Source organism: Garra rufa, chromosome 6, assembly GCF_049309525.1.
Source record: "Garra rufa chromosome 6, GarRuf1.0, whole genome shotgun sequence".
Classification (NCBI taxonomy): domain Eukaryota; kingdom Metazoa; phylum Chordata; class Actinopteri; order Cypriniformes; family Cyprinidae; genus Garra; species Garra rufa.
The window spans coordinates 40,729,747-40,746,217 of record NC_133366.1 but is presented as its reverse complement, the minus strand read 5'-3'; the positions used below and the strand labels follow the sequence as shown (position 1 = coordinate 40,746,217).

At 31.7% G+C, this 16,471-nt stretch overlaps 1 protein-coding gene across 1 annotated transcript in view; it reads left to right on the top strand.

Annotated features, from left to right (window-relative positions):
* The window catches only part of mtus1b (microtubule associated tumor suppressor 1b), a 74,602-nt gene extending 61,476 nt beyond the window's left edge, over positions 1-13,126 (top strand). The window contains exons 8-15 of the mRNA XM_073842193.1: positions 3,672-3,738; positions 6,594-6,808; positions 7,132-7,237; positions 7,359-7,432; positions 8,343-8,438; positions 9,140-9,256; positions 11,908-12,005; positions 12,167-13,126. Coding sequence (XP_073698294.1) covers positions 3,672-3,738; positions 6,594-6,808; positions 7,132-7,237; positions 7,359-7,432; positions 8,343-8,438; positions 9,140-9,256; positions 11,908-12,005; positions 12,167-12,374 — 981 coding nt within the window. The 3' untranslated portion in view covers positions 12,375-13,126. The remainder of the gene's footprint in view (positions 1-3,671; positions 3,739-6,593; positions 6,809-7,131; positions 7,238-7,358; positions 7,433-8,342; positions 8,439-9,139; positions 9,257-11,907; positions 12,006-12,166) is intronic.
* The last annotated feature ends 3,345 nt before the right edge of the window (positions 13,127-16,471 follow it).

The window sequence follows — 16,471 nt, the reverse complement described above, 5'->3', positions numbered from 1 at the left end:
ACACCAAGCACAATCTCATTTATAGAACAGCCTTGTTATATAACTCTGATATCACCTTTTGGACTTACTTCTTTCCGTGTACACTGGCAAAATGTGATTCATCTATTACTTTGGTCTCCGTATATATCAGTAAGAGCCAATCCAATTGCTTGCCCATAAAAAAGAAAGATTTTCTTCATAACCGCAGAACTGACTTTTCCACCGACTCTTTCAACATTCATCTTTCCATTTTCTCTTACCTGAGTTTCCAGTCCCTCTCTCTTAGGAGGAATACGGGGGCAGGTCTCTGATAGGGAGGGAATGGTTTCTAATATGCAGCGTGCCTGGAGACTGATGCTGACAGACCAGTTTTTAGAGTAGAGAAGGAGGAAAGTAGTTGAAGGTTGTTGGGTTGTTTGACTGGTAGTGGAGAGGAGAGAGCAGGAGCGGGAGTTTGAGGAGAAGATGGGCTCCTCTGGGAGCAAACCTGGCTTGAAGAAGCTTCCTGGCTCCAAAAAGAATCACAAGGTGCAGTTCTTCTTCAGTTTGATTAGTTGTTTTGCGATTACTTGCTGTTCTGTTTCTCAGTAACTCCTTTTTCAAAGTGTTGGCACTTTTTGATCCTTAACTTCCTGTTCATCAACCAAACCATCGTTCGGCTTCTTAAGGGATTTATTATGGTTTGTGTTATATAAACAACATGAGTAATCTTCAGTTTGAACATTCAAAATCACGTGCTTGCTTTTTCCCTGAGGTTTTGAGTCTGCATAAGGTGTACTTTGTCTGTTCCGTCCATGCAAAGTGTGTTTTTGTATACTGTAGTTCAGTGGTGTCAGCTCCTGTCCTCTTATCTCAGGCCGTGAACCCGAGTGTATGCGAGTAGCCTACAGTAACCATAATAAGAGAGTTTGACTCTAGTTGGATGGGAGATTTGTGTGTCAGCATGTTCTGTTAAGTTTGTGTATCACGTGTCTCTGGCAGTCTTTATCACAGGACATGGTAATCTCTCCTATGGCTGTGTGATCTTTGGCTTGTATGCAGAGGTTACTGTAATACTAGGCGTCATTTAATCACAGACACACACATACGTCTTTCTTGGAACATTTAAAATCAGCCGCACACTGACCCTTGATCATGTCTGCTGATAAGAAACTGATTGAGATGGGTCTTATCCAACAACAACAAGACATTCTGCCAATACTGATGGTGTCTAGCTGAGAGTTACATGTACATGTTTGATATCATTGCAAATGCTTGAGGATTGTAGTGTTTTATTCATATTTGTGATCAAATGAGAGTGTGTACTCATTGTGAAAAATAAATCAAGAAGTGTTTTGGCTCTTTATAATATGTTTGAGGTTGGATTAAGAGTTTTTAGGAATTTTAGTAAGTAACAATGGTAAATTAACTAATGAACTAATTATGTTAACAGTAATGTGTGATTAAAAAATATTTGAGTCGTCTTCTTTAGAAAACAGTGGGTTCATTTAAGTTCACTGGCTGTGAGTGGCAGTAGCTAATTTCAATTTAATGAATTTGCAAAATGTAGATTATTTGGTGGTTTCGCCTTTTAGCGATTGTAAATTTATATACTCTTATAGTATTTATCAATATTTTAAATTAGCTTTTATTTTTATATTCTCAGTTTTCATTTAAAATGTATGTGCTTTTGTCTTTTTATCGTTAAATATTTCGCTTTTATATTTTATTTTATCTTTAGTTTTAGTAATTTTAGTGCTTCCACCTTTCAAATTTTAGTTCAAGAAAGTTTCACATTTTTATTTAAGTTGTTCATCTAAAGTCCATTGAAAATTTGAGAGGAACCCTAACTGAACTCCGCACAAGTAATTATGTTTTTATGTAATATTTTTATATAAATGTACTGTTGATTAGATTTTTTTTTTTTTTTTTGCCAAAAAGAATAGTTTTTGGATTTTTGTTATGTACCATTTTAGTTTTATTTTATTTTATTTTTAAATATTTTATTTAGTGTAGTCTATTCTTTTTGTGTAGTCTTTTAATATTTTGCTTGTATATTTTATCTTTAGTTTTAGTCATTTTAGCGCTTCAGCCTTTCAACTTTTATTTCAAGAAAATGTCTAATTTTTAAGTTTTTCATCTAACATTTATTTTATTTTGTAATATTATAATTAAACATCACTTTAATTACTTTAAATCCTAGCTGAACTCTGCAGAAGTAATTATCTATTTATGTAATTTTAATACAAATGTACTGTTGATTATTATTTTTTGTTCAGAATAGAATTAATCCAGTATGTTCTAGATTCCAGAATGTATTAATATTTGAATATTGAATTAGCTTTTATTTTTATATTTTCAGTTTTGGGATCTTTGTTATGTGCTGTTTTAGTATGTTTATATTTCTTTTAAATTTTTTAATATTTAGCTTTTATATTTTATCTTTACTTTTAGTATTTTAGTGCTTCAACCTTTCAACTTTTATAAGAAAATCTCTCATTTTTTATTTAAGCTGTTAATCTAACATTTATTTTCTAATATTATAATTAAAAATTGCTTAAACTACTTTAAATGCCATAGAAAATTAAGAGGAATCCTAACTGAACTCCACAGAAGTAATTATGTATTTATGTGATTTTAATATAAATGTACTGTTGATTCATTTTTTATTTGTTAAGAATATAATTAATCCAGTATATTGTAGTACCCAGAAATTATTAATATTTGAATATTGAATTAGCTATTATTTTTACATTTTCAGTTTTAGTTTTAGTTTTTTTAGCTTTTTTTTTTAAGTTTTGGGATTTTTGTTATGTGCTGTTTTTTATATTTCTTTTTAAGCTTTTAATATTTAGCTTTTATATTTTATCTTTGGTTTTAGTCTTTTTTTGCTTCAACCTTTTAAGTAATATTTCAAGAAAATTTCCAATTTTAAGTTTATCTAAATCTATTTTATTTTTAAATATTATAATAAAAAAATTACTTTAATTTTTTTAAATGTCCATTGAAAATTTGAGAGGGATCCTAACTGAAGTAAATATGTATTTATGTACTGTTATATATGTATACATATAAATGTACTGTTGTTTTAATTTGTATTTATTTATTTTTGGTAAGAATAGACTTAATCCTGTATGTTCTAGATTCCAAAATGTATTAATATTTGAACATTGAATTAGCTTTGTTTGTGCTGTTTTATTTGTATTAGTATTTATTATATTTATTTTTAATAATAAAAAGTTAATTTTCTAATATTATTTATTTATTTTATTAACACATGTTTGTTGGCAATAATGCGTTATTTTTTAGTTTTTGTTTAGTTTTAGTTAACAAACACTGTCCCCTACATTTTAGTTTTTCAGTTGAACTGATCTGCCACCTGAAAATGTTTTAAGAACCATTGCATTGTGACAATCTAAAAATATTTAAAACAGCAGATCTTTGTGTATTAAACGTTTGTATTATTTAAAAAAAAAATGCATTTTTATGACCTTGTTTTTTATTTATCTAAATGGAATGTTTGTCCTTTGAAAAATATATTTTTTAAAGAAAATCATTTTATTTTTTCCTGTTTACTATATAAGTTGAATACTACTATATTTCTTTATCTAAAACTTTAAGTTAGACATTTTATTGCCAGCTGTACTTTTACATTCTTATGATTTGTTTGAATAACTAATTTTTGTTTTTGTTTCTTCTGTCATTTGTTATAGCGTGATGTGGCAATCAAACAGAGGGAAGAACTTTCCGTCCAAATCAACAACCTGCGAGATCAACTGGGTAAGCAACACATGTCCAGTCACACACAGAGGCTTAGTTATTATTTCCCTTCTCAAGGCTCACAGACCGTAAGCTTTCATCTTCGTTAGATAGCTGTCATTTAACAGGTGCTTTTATTCAGAATGACTTGAAAAACACTAATTGTAAGGAAAGTCTCTGTGAGAAACCTTGGGATAACAGCCTTGCTCAAGGGCACAATTCTGATAAAATAGGTCTGCGTGAATGTCTAGTTTTGAGGTCACACCTACTTGGAATTGCAAAATTTTTTAGCACTTTTTTCACAGATAATTGTATGTGGGGGCCAGAATATCATCGAATGTTAAACATTTTAGAAAATGTTAAATTCTAGTGATATATGTATTATTTTGAAGCTTTACTGCCTTGCTGTGATTTGCCAGTCACGTATATGTTCTTGGATGATGTTCTTCTCTACATTCCAGAGTGAGGCTGTTTCATGTTTTATCCTGTTAAATTGTCTGTTCTGATGAGCATCGTATTGATAGACGCATACAGCTCATTGTTTGGAAATTGGGAAACTGATGTTATCAGCCACATGGCAATCAAACTCCACCTGTTTTATTACGCCCTGTAGACATCTGACGGCCTTTCATTGTGTTTGGAGTTGGTGTTTTTATTTGTGTGTGCTAGCAACAATATATGACTCCTCATTTCATTTGTACCTTGAACACAAATACACATACATTCTTGGCAAGCCCAAACACACACATTTCTAATGCTGTAGAATGTTAAGGATGTGCAGCTTGTTATGTTTAATTAGTCTAGCCTCATGCACTGTCATGGCCTTTGGCTTCGGGACAAGTGTGAGGGATGTGTGTGGCGTATGAGGAATGTTTCACTCACACTGGCTTCTGAATGCAAGTCTGAAGGTGCAGTTGGCCAAATGACACTCTGCTCCTAAAGTTCAGTGCCCTTTTCCTCACAGAATTCAGAGAAATAGTTGTCCTGAGGCTTCAGAAGCATATGCCGCTTAACACGTGTGCTGGACTTAAATGTCCATTGAAAATTTGAGAGGAATCTTACTGTAAATTAATTCCATTCTAGATTCTATTGATCCTTTAGGGAATATATATATATATATATATATATATATATATATATATATATATATATATATATACACACACAATTATAGAATTTATTCATGTTTAAATAATAAATTGGCTTTTATTTATTTATTTTTTACATTTTGTGAATTTAAAAAAAAAATTGTGATGTTTTGTTTTTATTAGTATTTTTTTAATATTTCTTTTTAGCCTTAATTTATTTTTTAGTAATTTTAGTTTGACTGAATCTTAATTTGACTGAATATTTATCTAATTACTGTATATTTATTACATTCTATTGATATTTTGGGGAATATATGTAATTATATAAATAATTCCCTAAAGGATCAATAGAATCTAGAATGTACTAAATATAAATAATAAACATTTATTTATTTAATAAATAATAATTTATTAAAAAAATAAAACGGCACATAAAAATCCCAAAATGTACTATTTTATTATTTAATCTTTACATTTTGGGATTTTTATGTACTGTTTTATTTTTATATTTCTTTTTAACTTTAATTTATTTTGTGTCATTTTAGTTCTTCAACTTAAACTGTATTTTATTTCAGTTAGTTGCCATTTCTATACATTTCTGTTCTACATTTATACTTTTTTCAATTTTTTTTTAATTTGAGAGCAGTCCTAAATACACTCTGCAGAACTTGTAATTATGCTATTTTGATGTAAATGTTGATTCTATTTATATATTTATTTATTGTAAAAATAGAATTACTCTAATATGTTTAGGATTCAAATCTTGATTTTACTGAATTGATTTGAATTACTATTGATCCTTTAGGAAATTAAACCATCTGTGTGTTCCAGAATCAGTCCTATTTTATTATTTATGTATATACTATTATATAATTTATTAATATTTGAATATTGAATTCGCTTTTATTTATATTATATTGTATTATATTATTTAGTTATTTTGTAAGTTTTGGGATATTTGTTATGTGCTGTTTTGTTCTTATCAGTATGTTTTTAATATTTATTTTTAATCTTTTAATATTAAGCTTTTATATTTGATTTTATCTTTAGTTTTAGTCATTTTTGTGCTTCAACCTTTCAAGAAAAATTTCTAGATTTTTTTAAAATTATATTTATGTTAACAAAACTGTTTTCAGTATTTTGTACTGGCGTTTAAATTTACACTAGGTTATATTCTAGTTTTTATTCTTTTTAGCAAATTGAACCATTGGTACATTCTAGATTCTGTGTTAGATTCTATTTGCTCTTTAGATAACTAACCATCAAAACTTTCTAGATTTCTACTTTTTTTTTTTCACTGAAGAGTCAGTAAAATCTAGAATAGAATTCTGACAACTTTACATTTTTACCACCATTGCATTTTAGGTTTTATCCTAGATTTTCACTGACTCTTTAAAATTAGCTGATGCATTCTGTTTTGTCTGAACCATCAGAACATTCTAGATTCTAGTAGTCACAATCTATGAACAGAACAGCATGTACTGATGGTTTTGAAAATCTGTTCAAGTTTCTATTAAGATCGACGTCTTTAAGACCCAGACTAATACCAAATTCCTTAAAGCCTTGATTCAGACCAAGACCTGTCCAAAAAGTTGCTGTAAACTGAAAGAGAGAAGGCATAATTTATTCCAGCATTACTTTCTAGTAGTCATAGTATGTTAGATTTAGGCTAATTTAGATCCAGACCAGGCACTAAGATAAAGCCAAGTTTATGTAGTCTTGAGAGGTCTGAAAATCAGAACTATTCATTTCTTCCTAACATGCATTAATCTATCAATTAATTTCCAGGTAACTCCATCTCATGTTGTGAGCAGTTGGAAAAAGAGAAAGCAGAGGTGCGTGTATCTCTGGAGGCGTTGTTTCAGAAACTACAGGAGCAGCATCAGACAGAACTACAACAGCTGGAGGATCGGCTGAAGGACTTCTACTCCACAGAATGGGACAAGACACACGAGGCCTATCAGAGGGAGGCGGATAAATGCCGGGCGCTCATGCAGCAGCAGGTACGATCTCACCTGGGCTTGGCTCCGCTTACATCACACAGAAATCACGAGTGTTATGTAATCATGTTAAACTATTCAAATCACACTGCTCTAATCACACGATATTACATCTGGTTTATTGTGAGCACATGTCCTGAATGTGTTTTTAAAATGCTTGTCTTTTTTAAATTAATTAAGGATGACTGAATAAATAGAATCCATAACTTAACTAAACTAAACACATTTTTACATGATGCTGCATCAGCTCAACAATAACAACTTGAGCAAAAAAAGTATGTTTAGTGTTTCTATTGTATGATGATGAGTATGGTTTTCACTCACAGGTGGAGGATGTGAGGAGAAAACAAGAAGCATTGAGGAACCAACAGGAAGTGGCACACTCTCAGCAGATAGCAACACTAAAACAGGAACATGAGACTTCATTTGCAGGTAATTTAACAGCACTCATCAAAAGGCCTATTGTTTATTGTTTCATTTAATGTACTGTTTTGATTTTGATCTAATCTTTCTGTCAAATGAAGATCAATGCTTTTTTTTTTTCCTTTTCCAGAGCTCAGGAAGACTCATGAACAGGACATGCAAGAACTTGATAAAACACTCAAAGAGTCTGAAGCCATGCTCAATGTATGCATCACCGTCTTACAATTTAACTTGTATAGAATTCTTATTTATTTTCTTAAATGATTAGTTCAAAAATGTACAGATAATTTACTGAACCCCTTGTCATCCGAGATGTTCATGTCTTCCTTTTTTCAGTCATAAAGAAATAGTTTTTTGAGGAAAACATTTCAGAAATCTTCCCCATACAGTGGACTGCAATGGTCCTCATGAGTTTAAACTTCCAAAATGCAGTTTAAATGCAGCTTCTAAGGGCTCTACACGATCCCAGTCTAGGAATAAGAGTCTTATCTAGTGAAACGATCGATTATTTAAAAAAAAAAAAAAGTGAAAATATACTTTTTAACCTCAAATGCTTGTCTTGCATGCGTACTGTGTGCACTCCGATTCAAGACAGTAAGGGTATGTTGTATGATCTCATTTTCTCCAAGTTCAAAATCGTCCTACATCGCTGTAGAATTACTGACCCAGTGAACGTGCAAAGAAGATCAAATGCTCTTTACAAAAAAAGGTAAATCAGTGATGTAGGACTGAGTAGGCATGCACATCACAGAGCAAGACAAAACAAGCATTTGCGGTGAAAAAGTGTATGAATTGTACATTTTTTAGAAAATAACCGAACATTTGGCTAGATAAGACACTTCTGGGATTTAGAGGGTTTAGAGCCCTTTGAAGCCACATTTAAACTGCATTTTGGAAGTTCAAACTCACGGACACCATGGAAGTCCACTATACGAAGAAAATTTCTAAAATGTTTTCTCAAAAAACTTTCTTTACGACTGAAGAAAGAAAGACGTGAACATCTTGGATTACAAGGGGGCGAGTCTGGTAGTAAACTAATCCTTTAATTTGCAAATTGAAAATCGTTTGGATGTGCTTTTTGGTCATTATTTATTCACTGTTCTCTCCCTTACAGGAGAAAATTCAGACTTTGACAGCGGAAAACGAGGCTTTGAAGGAAAGACTGAGAATAGAGGAGGAACGAAGGAGAGCTCTGGCAGACAAGAATCTGGTAACATTTGCAATACTTTTGCAATAAAGTTTGTGTAATTGAATTTAAATCCTTTAATATTTTGACTTTGCTTTTATTTTAATATTTTATGTGTTTTTGACATTTAGTACTAATATTTTTTTGTTTGTTCGTTTTTATTTTAGTACTTCAATTTAGTCTATTTCATTTAGTTAATTTTTAAGTTTTTGTATATTATCTACATTTTTTGTTTATTTTTTTGCTGTAAGAGTGGGTTTGGCCATTTGTAAATGTTATGGGTCTGGCTTCCGGTCTCATCCATGTCCAGCTATTTTTAGCTGTACAAAACAGCTTGTTTTGCGGCTTGATATTGCAAATTGTTGTGTCTTACCACATTATTTTACTATATTATCTTAATTATGAACACACTGGTTTCTTCTCATTATTACCCTATAATGTGGATAACAAAAATGACAGTTAATAGTTATAAATAACATTGACACCAATAGCTGTGTCCTAATGCAGTAGATTAGAAATGTTTACAATTGCTTGGCTCCTCTGTTTTTATTCTGCTATGCTTGGGTTTTGAGGGCTAGCAGGACATCTGATTAACCATCTTGACTATGTAAAGCTATTTACTGTGACTCATGCCAAGCCTGTGACCTGTAGAGCTGCTCCATGTACTTCCTTTTAGTCCCTGATGGCATGAAACGCAAACTGAGCACCTGTTTCTCTGTGTGCAGAAGGACGCCCACACGCTGTATTTGGAACAGGAGCTGGAGAGTCTCAGAGCCGTGCTGGAAATAAAGACCAACCAGATACACCAGCAAGACAAAAAACTCATGCAGATGGACAAACTGGTGAGAATATGCACAATTATAATACATAGGCATTAAATATGCCACTGTATCTCCCTCATGACATTATCAGCCCATTACATTCTGATTAGATTTGCCTGTATCATTTTATCTGTAATTAGCCTTTGCCAGGTCAGCTGCCATCATGTCAAGTAGCTTCCTTTTATTCCCATTACATAATTTATTGCCACTGTCAAATATTTAGCGATTAATCACAAATGATGGCTTAAAGGATAAGTTAACTTCCAAAATAAAAATGTCCTGATAATTTACTCACCCCAATGTCGTCCAAGATGTTCACGTCTTTCTTTCTTTGGTCGAAAGGAAATTAAGGTTTCTGAGGAAAATATTCCAGGATTTTTCTATAGATAGTGGACTTCAGTGGGAGCCAAAATACAGTTTCAGTGGAGTTTCAAAGGTCTCTACTTTAACGCTGTTGCCGTGAGATGTTTTTCATGTCTGCGGGTTAAAGCGACCCCAATAACATAATATTTAGTCCCTGGAATGCTAATTTTACCAGGGGAACACCACCAAAAAATGTGTATTTTACCACCCGGAATGCGATTTTTCACTGGAGGATCACAATCACAGCCGAGGAATAAGGGTCTTGTCTAGCAACACAATCAGTAATTTTCTAAAAATAATAATAATTATATACTTTTTAACCACAAATGCTCATCTTGCACTAGCTCTGCGATGCGCACGCTCGGCTAGTTCTTTGTCTGTGTAGAGAATAAAAATCCATCTAATTTTATCCTTCAACTTCAAAATCGTCCAACATCATTGTTTTTACCCTTTTTGTAAAGGGTGTTTGACTTTGTCTGCACGTTCACTTTGTAAACACTGGGTCGGTACTGTGATCTTTCCAACCCGACTATGTAATGCGTGAAGTCAAGCTAGTGCAAGTTGAGCATTTGTGGTTTAAATAGTAGAACATTTTTTTTTTTTTTTTTTTTTGACTGATCGTTTAGCTAATACCCTTATTCCTCGGCTGGGATCGTGTAAAGCCCTTTGAAGCTGCATTGAAACTAGGGATGCTCTGAAATGAAAATTTTGGCCGAAGCCAAACAAAATTATGAAGGCTGATTACCGAACACATTTTTTCATGTTTTTCCCCAATGTATTTTGCCAATTTTTTTCACCATTGCATAGATTAAATAGCCAATATTTGCTTTTTACAGTTATGTCCAAAAAATATTCCAAAAAAACTATTTAAAAATATTTATTCAACACTGAACATTTTTAACATTTTAGTAGACATTATAGCCTATCAACAAAGCACAATTTAACTTAAAATTAATAAGTTAGTAAAATAATATTCTTTGGCCATTTTTAAGACCCCCTTCTTGAATCAGGCATGTGTTTTTAATGTTTTTAATGTGAAATGCAGCCTTGCTGAGCAAAGGAGAAGTTTATAATAAATGTATTAATAGAGCTGTGGTAATGATTGTTATCATTATTTTTGTCTTACTTTTTTATTTTATTTTACAGAACAACAGTAAAATTACAATACTAACATTTGTGAACGTTGACTTTTATTTTGGCGAAAAAGAGCTGTTGTTACTATTATAATTTCGGTTGCCAAATATTCGGTGCATCCCTAGTTGGACCTTTGCACCTTCAACCTGTTTGCACCTATTGAAGTCCACTATATGGAGAAAAATCCTGAAATGTTTTCCTCAAAAATCTTAATTTCTTTTTGACTAAGGGAAAGAAAGGCATGGAAATCCAAAAACAAAGAAATTTATTTTTTTGTGAACCATCCCTTTAAGGCTAGTACTATAGAGCTGTTGTATCTTGCCACATTTAAACTCTCAAACATACAGAAATCTATACTGACAACCAGTGTTGGGGCTAACGCATTACAAGTAACGAAAGTTACGTAATAATATTACTTTTTCTAAGTAACTAGTAAAGTAACGCATTACTTTTTAATTGACAAGAGTTACTTTTTCAGATAAGTAACGCGTTACCCCCCCCCCCCCATTTATTTATTAAAAGCTCTCCTTCCCCAATGTTGAGAGAAATTGTGAGTAAGATGTTACTTTAGTTCTAGAATAAATGTGAACATGCAAAAAAATGATCTCACTTACTAAAAAAACAGATACCGTTTTCCTCAAAATGAACAAAAACAGTGAAATTCAATGCAAACCTGCAATAATTAAATGTTAAACAGTACAAATATCCTTTATGTATTTAATCCCATTTTATTAACCTTCGATTATCCAATGCAGCCATACTAATAAACAAAAATTACTCAAGATATTATTTGTTTTCCTTTTTTTATTGCTGAAGAGTTGACATTCTTTCTTCTGCAGTCGTAAATGTTTTTTTTACACTAAGCCTGAGGCTTTTGGTGTGAAAAGGCTTTTGCATTTGCCAAAAATAGAAGCAAGCAAGCCTAGATTTAAAAAGTAATGCAAAAGTAACGTAACGCATTACTTTCCATAAAAAGTAACTAAGTAACATAATTGGTTATTTTTTTAGGGAGTAACTCAATATTGTAATGCATTACTTTTAATAGTAACTTTCTCCAACACTGCTGACATCTATATCTAGACAAACTGTCCTTTTTAACGTCACTTTGGGTTTACCATTGGTATAGGGACTTTTTGATTAACAAATAACACACAAATGTTTTTATCATTGTTCAGATTGACGATAATTTAAAACTGGAAGAGTGTTTAAAGAAGGTCCAGCAGGAGAACGAGGACTACAAGGCTAGGATGGACAAACATGCTGCACTTTCAAAGTAAGTAGAAAGTTTGTAGACACGAGGTTTACAAATCGAGGAGTTTAATTTGTCATCTGCTCCTTTGAGTATCCAGCAAAGCGTTTAGTTTATAATATTAGTGTATTCAATTCTCAAAGCAGAGATTTTAAATCTTTTTTTTTTTTTCTGTTTGACTGTAGGCAGCTCTCCACAGAGCAAGCCATGCTTCAACAGACCCTACAGAAAGAGTCAAAGGTCAACAAACGGCTATCTATGGAGAACGAGGAGTTGCTGTGGAAACTACACAATGGAGACCTTTGCAGCCCTCGTCGTCTGTCACCCTCCTCTCCCTTCCACTCGCCCCGAAACTCTGCCTCCTTCCCCACAACCCCGGTATCACCCAGATAACCTCTGAACTCTGACCACGCTCATCCAGCGTGCCACATATGGACCTTTAGGCCATTTTATTCCTATAATAGGACTTGTACAGTTTGTAAAGACATGTAAAGTTTATAAATGTTCCCTTTCCAGTTAAAGACAATGATGCACAGTTGCACTTCTAGATCAAGGAATTGCCTTGTTCGGTTACACACTTGTTCGTTCTTTATTGTTTGTCTGTCTCTCCCTCACTTTTTTTTTTTTTCCTTCAATCTCTTTCACAAACATACACAACAATTTATCTGAGGAGGGAACATACCTCAGGGCTTGTACATAGAGTATCTCTTCCTCGGACTGCCATTTTCTGTTACTCTTTTATCCTTTTGTTTAATGAAAATGATTTGTGCATAGTAAGTCAAGATGTAAAGCTGTCATATTCTTTGTTGCTCATAAGAACACTATATGATATTTGCAGGATGGAAGAAGGATGGAAAACAGAAGTTCTCTATTTGCTTGGATTGAATTTTTTTAGAGCATGTATATAAAAAGGGAAAAAAGACATTTCAAGAACGAAGCTTCAATCTCAACCTCACCTCTGAACTGGAGTGCATATACTGTAGATCCAGATCTCTATTCCTAATATTGTGGAATGTATTTACTTCTCTCCCAAACTGTGTCAAGTGGCCCCACATCCAGAACGCTTTAGGTGTGAATGTGTCCCTATCTCAGCCGCAGTGCCCTTCTTTGCTTTATTTTTATTTTTTTTCAATTAATGCATTAAATTTCTGGATGTTTATCTATTACATTTTGTGTTGTGTATTTTAATGCAAATAACGCCCAAGGTTTATTTTAAGTTTAGAATTGACTTGAATAGGTACTGCAGATATACATTAGACATACAGAGGAAATATGGCATATATATGTCTGTGAAACTATATTAGGAACTTATCTTACAGGTAAACCAAGAGAGCATGATTTCATGGGTGTTTTATACTTTATACAAACAATTGAAGTCAAAAGTTTACATACACCTTGCAGAATCTGCAAAATGTTAATTATTTTACCAAAATAAGAGGGATCATACAAAATGCATGTTATTTTTTATTTAGGACTGACCTGAAGATGTTTCACATAAAAACATTTACGCATAGTCCACAAGAAAAAAATAATAGTTGAATAAAAATGACCCCGTTCAAAAGTTTACATTTTAGTTTTTGTTTAGTGATAGTTCATGAGTCCCTTTTTTGTCCTGAAGAGTTAAACTGCTCACTGTTCTTTTTCAGAATTTTTGTGTATTTGAACACTTTCCAACAACAGAAAAAAAAAGAAAAAAAAAAACCATACATACATATATATATATATATATATATATATATATATATATATATATATATATATATATATATATACACACATACATTTATACATACATGTACATGTATACATATGTAAGTGTGAACATATGTACGTACTTATTTACTTATTTATTTTAGGGCTGTCAAACGATTAATCACGATTAATCGCATCCAAAATAAAAGTTTATGATTACATACTATATGTGTGTGTATATATTATGTATATATAAATACACACACATACATGTTTATTAAAGAAAAATGTTAGATTTAAATATAAAATATTTATAATTTTATATATAATCTAAATTAAATACAAGTATAACTATTCATACATAAATATTTGTTTTAATCTATACATGTATGTGTGTATTTATATATACATAATAAATATACACAGTAAACACACATTTAGTATGTAAAAATAAACTTTTATTTTGGATGCGATTAATCGTGATTAATCGTTTGACAGCCCTAATATATTTTTGCTTTCCTTTTCTTTCCGTTGTTGGAAAGTATATATATTATATAAAATATATAAAACTATGACATTTATACAAAATAAGAAAAATGTACACACCTTCATTCTGTTCAAAAGTTTACACCCCCGCCTATTTTAATGCATAATTTTTCCTTCTGGAGCACCAGTGAGCATTGAAAAATGCTTTTTTTACTCAGATTTTTTTGTATTGTTTCCAGACAAAATATCTAAAAATTCTCAAATCAAGAAGAATTTTATAAAAAAAAAAAAAAAAAAAAGTAAAAATTATTGTCTTGTTTTCAGAAAAATCAAGTCAAAATTAAATGCATTTTTGCTTGAAACAAGCTAAATAATCTGCTAATGGGGTAAGAAAAATAATCTTGTTTTCTGTTTGAAATAAGATATTTTTACTTACCCATTGGCATTGTTTTGCTTGTTTTTAAAAAAACAAGAAAATAATTTTTACTCATCCAGAAAATCCTTATTGATTTAAGAATCTTTAGATATTTTGGCTGGAAACAAGACAAACAATCTTTTGTAATCTTAAGTAAGAAAAGCATTTTTTTTTTTTTTTTTGCAATGAACCTTCTGTAATAGTTGCTTATGAGAGTTGTCCTCAGTGTAAAAAGATTGGTCTAAAAATCAAACATTGTTGGTAAGTGTTCAAATACACAAAAATGCTGAAAAAACAAAGAATTTGTGGGACCTGAAGGATTTTTCTGAAAGATTTCGCCACCTCCTTTAAAAATAAATAGAATGTATTTTTATACTGGTAGGATTTTAAATTAAATTGATAGTTTCAGTATTATGGAAGGGATAGGCAACCCCAAAAATGAAAACACCTTTTGTTCCCATTGACTTCATACAGTAAGTCAATGGGAACCAAAACAACAGTTTTCAGTTTTCTTTTTTCTAGAGAGGAAAGTTTGTAACAACATGAAACAGAGTAAATGATGACAGACTTTTCATTAGGAGTGGACTATCGCTTTAACCTACTCTGCCACCTTGTCGTTGAAGCAAAAACGTTTCATTATGAACAGAACGCCAAATCATACGAGACTGACATCTAGTGGATATAATTGGAAATGCGAGGAGTTGTATTTTCGTTTGGAGGATTGGAATACTGACAAGTTAGGATTACAAACAAAAAATATATAATATATATTGTAAATTCAAATTTTAGCAAAATTGCAAGTTTTATTGTGCTTAAGAGTTGGAGGCACACATTATTTTATTGAGCTAATTTTCTGTTTTAGCATTTCCACATTTTTTACAATATATATACTAGAAATAAAGGCAAGTATTAATAGTTAGTTGGAGTTTCTGTGGGTTATTCAAAGTTTCCATAAAATTATTCAACCCTTGTTTAAGACTTTTTATAGGTATACAAGTATATAAGTTGGAAGTTGTATTTTTTCAAACTTTGAAGCATTGCCAATTTAAGATATTTACTTTTAGAGACCCTGTTATGTTCTATTCAGTTGTTACTTCCCGGACGAGTCCCAATATGTTACAACCGACTCATAATTGCAATATAAACAAGAGCCATCATGGACGGCAAGTAGCGAAGGAACAAGTTTATTCAATTAAACATAATTAACAAATGTATTCAAACTGGGTGGGAACAAAATAAACGTAATAAACATAACAAACAAAAGAGTAAAACAGCAGGCCGTCCAGCGCAGTTCTTATAGCCCCCATAATAAACCTCAGGTGGAAAAACACCCTCCAAGTATTTCTTATTAAGTATTATTAAGTTGTGTGTGAAGAGTCTGAGAGGGCAGGAATGATAGATTATAAAGGGCATGTGAGCGCATGTTAGAGAAAGCATATGCATACATATGCATGTGTCAATATCTGTATGACCATTCCTCACAGACTGCATTAGCTTGCAGTATTTGCTTATTGAACCGCACTGAGAAAATGCTGACTGCATGATATCGACAACATAATATGAATCAATAAAATAGTATGCTTCATATGCTGTGGCTGTGCAAACAGCCCAAAGCTCAGCTATTTCAGTAGAAATATATCTAAAAGTAAAAATCCACAAAGATACCTTTTCAAAAAGGATATCATTCCTGGGTGAACACTCATGAAGATCTGTTAATGCCACATGAAAGCTTAAATGTAAGTGAAATTAAGCCTAAAATCAGGATAACACTTTGTTTTACAGTATCCTTATTACACATTACATTTTTTTGGTTATAATAAATAAAAAGAAAATATAGAATAAAAAACACAAAGCAAGCTAGTGTTAGAGGCCTAAAAATAAATAGATAGATAGATAG